Consider the following 7,738-nt stretch of genomic DNA (forward strand, 5'->3'; position numbering starts at 1 on the left):
GTTGCTTCTAGCAAGCAAGATGATGTCTCAGAAGATGTTGAAACCACAAGTCAAAATCTTGCTGACACTTCTGAAGATGAGGATATGGATGTGGCCATGGGGTCACCTGTTCTTTTGGAAGAAGCAAAACTGTCTCCTGTGTGCTTGTAAGTAGAGCTGCACTTTTTGGTGATTTTTAAATTTGCAAAAGAGAACAGTTTGTCATCCTGTATCAAATTTGACCTGAATTCACAACTTGATTAGTGTTGGCTAGTAAAATGTTTCAGGGTAGTTTAACAAAACTAGGGGGGGTGGAAGGAAGTAATAGTGCTTCACGTTATCCAGTAGTTTAGTGTTATGTGTGCAAGCTAGTTAAATTCTTCCTCTTCCTGAAGGAATTAATCTGTAACTGCCATGCTCCAGGGGAATATAAGGGGGGTGTGTGTGTGCGTGTGTGTGTGTGTGTTTGCAACCCTGTCAATAAGGTGTGTTTGTTTCATTTTGTAGAACTAACTAACCTTATACCCAGGGATCCAGGTTTTCCACTTTGTGTGGAAAAACACAGATTTTCCCCTTTAATGGAAAAAATAACAGACGTTCCGCTTCCAAGGAGAAACACACAGATTTTCCACCTGCCATTTGCTCCTGGAGGCCAGGAGGTGAAAATAAGCTGTGGTTTTTGCGTCCTACTACTTGCTGCTGATTGGATGGTACCCAAAAACTGTGGCTTATTTGTAACTGCAAAACTGGCCATCAGGAGCGAGCTGCGCGTGGTGGGGCTGACAGCCCCAAGCAGCAGTAGTGGGGTGTGCGGGGAGCTCCAAGACTAAAGGAGCCACATCTGTGTGAGCTGCACAGTGTTTTAAATCAGGCCCTACAGGGTATAGGTAAGTTCTTGGGGTGTGGGGGAAGTGGGGTTGGAGGTCTGCGGTTTGGGGACATTCCCTGCATCCTTGGGTCTGGGGGTTGATCTCTGGCAAGCTCAAACGGGCCCTGCGTCATTGGGGGGACCCCAATGGCACGGTATCAGCCAATCTGCCTGGTTAATAATTGGCTATCGGTATCGGCTAAGAAAATATTTATTGGTGCACCCATAGTAACAACCATTTTGCTTCAGCTTAACTGAAGAGAGTTGGGGGGATCCAAGCTAAATGTCCTTCACGATTTGCAGTGGAATTCAGTGGTTGACTGCTTTGAGCTTCTCATTAAGAACTGGCTTATTCTGATGACCATTTGATGAGGAAAATTGTGACAAAATTGACGAAAGTATCACAGCTAGAGTAGTCGACATTGGACTAAAGAGAAATTTTGAAGGTATGCTGAATTCACTAAAACCTATTTCCATAGCCTTAGACAAACTACCACAAGATTGCTGCCATATTGCCTATGCCGTTGGAATTTGGAAAGAACTTCAAGAAACAAAGCAAGAAATACCCAACAGCAAAGTTAAACTGTAGGCAGTAAAGAAGAGGATGAATCGGGCACTTACTCCACCTCATTTTTTGGCTGTGTCCTTAACACAAAGTACCAAGTTAAATGCCTAGCTGGTGAAGAGGACAATGCTATGACAGGGCATCTACTAATCACCCATCAGTCGTAATACATTTCAGTGCTAGACATGAATCATTCAAGTAGGATGTGTGTCCTGAGGATGTTTTAAGAAAATCACAGCACTGCACTGGTGGAAGTCTCTAATAAAGCACCTGGAGCTAGAACTAGTTGAAGTGCTAAACCAGCTTTTTCCAGCAGTAGCCTGTTCTGCAAGTGCAGAAAGAATATTTTCTTCATTTGGACACGGTTCTTTCAAAGCTGAGAATTAAATTTTTGGGAGTTGAAGAAGTAGGAAATCTTGTTTTTTCTCTTCCAGTCTATGAATAAGAAGGAGGAAGAGGATGAAATTTAGGAGCTCTAAAAACGTGAAAGAAGGGGCATGAAAATTTTAAAAATAGCTTAGGTAAAAAAAAGTCCCATTTGAAAGAGAACTAGCTAAGTAGGAACTTAAAGCTCAAATGACTTTCATTTACACATTTTAGAAAATTTTCCCTAGGGTGTCCTTAAATAATTGGCTTAATTCACTTACGACCGTTCAGACTTCTAATACTACAGCAAACGCTGTGACATCCGGCACTTTACCATCTGGAATGCTTCACGAACTGGCATCTGTCAATACAACTGTTCCTTCTGAGGGACGTGGCAAAAGCGAAACTGTAAGTCCCACTTCTGGTTTTGCTGCCACGAGCCGAGTCCCACTTCTTCTTTGTGGACCACAGCCCAGGACAGAGCAGCCTGCATGGGGGCCCTCTCCCTGTCCCCCGGCACACTGATGCCAGGAAGTGAAACCCCTGGTGCACCAGACGCAGCATATTTGATTAAGGGCCCAATCTTGTGGGGTTCTCAGAGGCTCCTCTATAGATTAGTAAAGATTAAAGAAAACCACTCTGCTCAATGGGACTCAGTGATCAGTCTTCAAGATCCCATTAAGCGCCTCTGTGATGCTTTGTTTAAGATTTCAAACTGGATTTGTGTCTCCAGAGATAACATCCCTTGTTAACAGCTGTGTATGGAGAGGAGGAGGACAGATCGGATTACCTACCCTCATTACCTACCCTCAGTCGTATTGTCTGTCTGCAAGTTTGTGTACACAGAGTCGAGCCCTTTCCTCTCTTTTTAAAAGTGCAAAGTTTCAAGAAGTTAAATGAATAGAGGTTTGTTGGGGGTGGAGTAGATCTGGGCAAGGAGAAGGAGTCTGGAGATAAATGCAAAGAGGGAGGGGCAGTAGAAACAGAAACATTTTGAGCAGAATTTTGTTGAAATTGCAAAATCCTTCCATAACAACCACTTTGCAGCAGCTGCTCTGAAGAAAGTAGGGTGAATCAAACTAACTCTCCCACAAGACATGCGATGGAACTCAGTAGCAGACTGTTTTGAGCGATATATTGGGACCTGGCCTAATCTGATGCCAATTTGTGAACAAAATTGTGACACAATAAATGGGACTGTCATAGCCAGAGTTCTAAACATTGGGCTAAGGAGAAATATAGAATGTATATGACTATCCTGAAACCTGCTTCCATAGCCTTGAACCGAGGTTATATCAAACAACAAGAATGCACAATTTGTAGAAAACAATGATTAAATTGAGGCTTCCTGACCAGTGATTTAAATCATGATCTATATCGATTTGATTTAAATCAAATCCACCCCTGCAAAAACGTTAGTGTTTTTGTTTAATGAATTTGAAGTGCTAGTGTTATGTGTTTGTTTAATTTCAGGTTGCTATCTTAACGCAGCTTGATACAAATCTGAGCAAAATATTAATCATCTAGTGACCTAAGAAATATATATTTCACCATTTAACAGCATACTAAAAAGTAGGATTTCTAACCAGGATATCTACTGTGAAAACTATTTAGTTGTAAATCAACACATTTTAACTATTAGATCAACTAATGAAAATACACCTTTCTTTACAAAGGAAAAAATACAATGAGAAAGTTGATAAAAAACAAGTTTTTAAACTGGACTTCGGCTTGTTGATTTAATTCTTGTTTTAAATCAATTTAATTTAAATGAATCCACCCCGGTCTCATCCTGGAAGGGGAGTAGGCAGGTGAGAGAGAAGACAGGTTGTTCTTAGCGACTGTCCCCCACTTCCCTTCCCTTCCCTTCCCTTCCCTTCCCTTCCCTTCCCTTCCCCTTTTCAATAGCAAAGAGAACTGTGGAATGCTAGAAGACTGAGAAACCACCTGTAGCATGGCTGTGCCCTGAACAGACATTATAAGACAAGTAGAGACGTACCAAATTTGCGATTTCACTGATTCTGTGAAATCTGGCATTGGCCATGAAATCTGGGCAATGCCTGCAAAACCCGTGGGGAAAAAAAGAAAAACTTGTGGAAAAGAAAATGCTGGTTCCTCAGAGGGAGCCAGCAGTCCTCAGTGCACTGTGGCAGCTTCTTTTGGGTGTGGGGAAGGGGAAAGGCTTGCTGCTCAAAGGGCTGCGGGCAGTGTGGCTGCTACTCCTACCCCTTACCGCTGATTGGCTGTGAGGGCTGCCTGTCATGTGGTCTTAGTTCAGTCTGCAGTAAGCGGTGGGACCACATGGCAGGTAGCCCTCACAACCAGTCCATGGCGAGAGGTGGGGCGACTGGGGCACCTTGGCCAATCAGAGATGGGGCGGGGGGAGCGACTGCACTCCGCCTGTGAAGTGGCTGCCTGTGGAATCAGGGGCATGCCAACCCCGTCCATGAATTAGATAGGTCCCTAATTATGTGTTGCTACAAAATGTAGCTGTACTGAGCTCTTCCTATTTAATCAAAGAACATTTCTCTAGTGCTTCTGCTATTTTTGTCATACTGCAGAGGGTGTGCACACTGTCTCCTTGACTTCAGTAGCGCTATAAGGACATATATAATACTACAAATGTAACTTCTGCCCATGTCAGTAGAACGATCTCCACTTGAGAATACCTGCCTTAACCTAATAGTTATGACAGCTGCCAGAGGAGTAGCAGACCTGAGTTCCACAGAATTCACTTACAAAAAGTGAAACAGAATCAACTAAAGAATAAAAGCTTTCATCTCGGGGTATTTCTTACTGAGACAGAGGAGGGAATTGAACCTTGATTTCCAGTATCCTAAGCAAGTGCCCTGATGACTAGGCTATTGCCATTTCTTCCGCTTGTAGTTTTGTGAATTACATTTCAGTTTGTGAGAAACCTAAATGATAATTTCAGTTCCTGTTTAACAATTTTTTTTTGCCAGACTTAAGAAAATCAATTATTTACACAGCCGTGTGTGTGTGTGTGTGTGTGTGTGTGTTTATATGTTGTTATTTGTCAAAATATGTTTTCCTATAAGGTATGCTATTTTGCTAACTTGTAAGTTGCAGTTCCTCCTGGTAATGTATCTGATCACTTTTTTAAAAGTGTGCTTCTGTTCATAGTGCATGATTTTAAATGCTCTTTTTGGTTTTTTTTTTACAGACATACAGAAATTGAAAGCTTGGCAGTATCTCAGGCAATAGAAGAAGATCAAGTTGCTCCAATGGAAAGAGTAAAATGTCTTACTGTGCCTTCTGAACAGAAAGTAAAGAAGCCTTTTTTTTCAGCACTCTTAACATCCATGACAACAGAAACAGTTGAAAAGTGGTGCGTTTATCAAAGAATAAATAAAACAGTTTTTTAGTAGGTTAACACAAATCAAAGGGTTGTATTAACAAAAATTTAAACCTTACATTATAAATGTGTTATAAATTGGGGTGGGGGTCTTTAGGCTTTCAGACTGAATCTGTTGCATGGAGCTGTGTGATCTAACCTACGGGTCTCAGCCGAACTGTACACATCGCATGCAGTGTATGACCTTCATGTGTCACATGGGGCTGGATCCAGAACTGTTGGTGCTGCGTGAAGTTTGGGGCTAGTCTGGAATTTGTACTGCACGTAGTGCCTGCTCTGGATCAGCTCTGTGCACTTGCTCATGGACTGTCCCTATGTGCCAGAGCCAGTGAGCAGGGTTGGTCCAGCACATGCATCACATTCAGTGTGCAGGCAGCATGAGCCCCTGACCAGGGCTGGCGCTTGTGGTAAATGCAGCAGGATGGTAGGTTGTGTAACATTTAGCACAGGGGGCTGCTCTGGGATGTGTAGTGCATATGAAGCGCTGCCTACAGGGCCAGTTTGGTGCAGGCATCCCATGCAGTCTGTGGCCCTGGCTGTCTCTTTGTGAGCCCCACACTGGGGCCAATGCCCACTGCATGAATTGTACAGGGCTGGCCCAGGGCATACACTGAGGTGCTTGTGCTGGTTTGGCCCTGTGCCCTGGCTGTCGTGCTTGGGGCTGATCTGTGGATAAGGTCTGGCCCACAAACTGGTTCCTCACCCCTTATCTGGCTCACAGGGCCAGATAAGTTTGACACCCCTGAAATATTCCTTTCAGTAATACTGTAGAATGCCTTAATTCTGGCAAAGGTGCTTAAACAATTAGTTAATTATTTATTTTTTTTGCAGAGTTATATTTTGACACTGATTGTTCCTCCTTGCATGCGCTAATAAAAGTAGTGCATGACAAAATAAAACTGTAAAAGAAAAGTGTGAATAATTTTTGAGCTAGCGAATTCATACGATGTGATGGATTTGAATTGGTATTAGGGGCTTGAAATCATCTGATATTTACGAGGGTCTTTGAAGAGGTAAGGTGGACTGGAGCAATGAGGAAGACAAGTGGGAAGGTAGGGGACAGTTCTTGGGGTAGACTTGCTTATCAGAAAAGTTGAATTAAAGGGAAAAGAGGTTGGTTTGAGTCAGATGGGAGGTGTGCTGATGGCTTCCCAAAATGTCTGGGAAATGAGAAGACCAGAATTTTGGGATACAGCTAGGAAAAGTAGAGTGTGGTCTGTTATTTGAAAGGGACTGTTGGGATGGAATGATAAATATTTTAGTCGCTTGGCTAAGCAGTATGCATAGCATGTTTTGTTGCTATGAAGTCGCTGGTTTCCGAGCCTAAAATTCAAGGAGTACTTCAAATTTAGTTCTAAAATTTTCATCTATGCAGGTACTTTGTCTCTTAGTTGGGAAGAACATCAGAAGTGTAACTGATGTAAGAATATACAAGAATTGTTTACAAGTGGTAAAGTATCTTGTTGCACACTTCAGTGACCTTCTTATGTAGAGTAAAATTTTGTATAGCGGATAGTGTAAAAGATTCTGGGAACGGCTTGTTAAAAACTTTTCTAGCTATATTGCCATAATATCCATAACAATACAGGTCACAAGTTACTGTTTGTTTTTCCAGATTCTTACTGTAGGTGCATAATTTAGAAAATTCTGCTTTTCTTTTTCTTTTAATACTCTTTTTTTGTATTTTGATCCTTAGCTATTCAGCCCCTGTATTGCCACCAGCTGCTACTCCTGCGAAAGAGATGGAGATAGAACATGATTGTGAGTTTTTAATTGATGAATCAGAAGAAGATTCTTTTACATCCTGGTTTTCAATACCAAAAAAGAAAAAACAAACAGGTAAACGGGATTTAGCAACTCCTGTTCAAAAAATCAGTCCCCTGAAACAAAAAAGGTGGTTTCAGGGGAAAGCAAGGAAGTCAAAGAGGCGCACAATGAAATGAAACTGTGTGTTGTTGCTGATGGAGTACAAGACCAATTATAAAATGTTTCTGATACAAATGCAGACTTCTCTGTCAAAGAAAGAGATGCTCTTAAATCTGGAAGGCCAAAAAGGTTTCATGTTGGTAATTAATTAAAAAAAACAGGTTGGGATGGGAAGACTAATTGGATTTTACATGTATACTAGCTAATTGCCTGTCAGGAATGACAGGGAGTGAGGAGCAGGAGGCGGCTGGGATGAAGTGCTGCCACCTAACGCCCCATGCTGCTGCTGTGCTGCCTCTTGCAGCGAATGGGATGGGGGAGTTGTGCTGGCCTCTGCTCCCTCACCCTGTGTCCGGTCCTTGGCACGGCTTCGGGATCATGACGGCGCTCCCCCACGCTTGGAGCACTGCGATGGGCTGTTTTCGTCAGCCACTCAGAATGCGAATAAAGCATTACGGACATACAGACAGCCTTAGGCTTTTATGATACTAACACGCCCCCCCCCCCCCCCCAGGTAACTGTATAAAATTGAATTATGAAAGAAAAATATGGTCCTTCATATTTCTTTCTTGTCAGGGACCCTTCTGCCATTTCATTTGTCTCAGTTCACTGTGTTGGCAAATAATTTTTCCTTGACTTAGGATGGTGGTGTTCCTGC

General features: G+C 42.5%; 1 protein-coding gene across 3 annotated transcripts in view; it reads left to right on the plus strand.

The window, feature by feature from the left end:
* CENPC (centromere protein C) overlaps window positions 1–7,738 on the plus strand; it is an 81,358-nt gene that overhangs the window by 24,288 nt on the left and 49,332 nt on the right. For all 3 annotated transcript variants that reach the window (XM_006027522.3, XM_014521746.2, XM_025208744.1), the window contains 2 exons: window positions 4,963–5,127; window positions 6,851–6,993. In XM_006027522.3, coding sequence (XP_006027584.1) covers window positions 4,963–5,127; window positions 6,851–6,993 — 308 coding nt within the window. The remainder of the gene's footprint in view (window positions 1–4,962; window positions 5,128–6,850; window positions 6,994–7,738) is intronic.

The sequence above is a fragment of the Alligator sinensis genome, unplaced genomic scaffold (assembly GCF_000455745.1).
Source record: "Alligator sinensis unplaced genomic scaffold, ASM45574v1 scaffold320_1, whole genome shotgun sequence".
Classification (NCBI taxonomy): domain Eukaryota; kingdom Metazoa; phylum Chordata; order Crocodylia; family Alligatoridae; genus Alligator; species Alligator sinensis.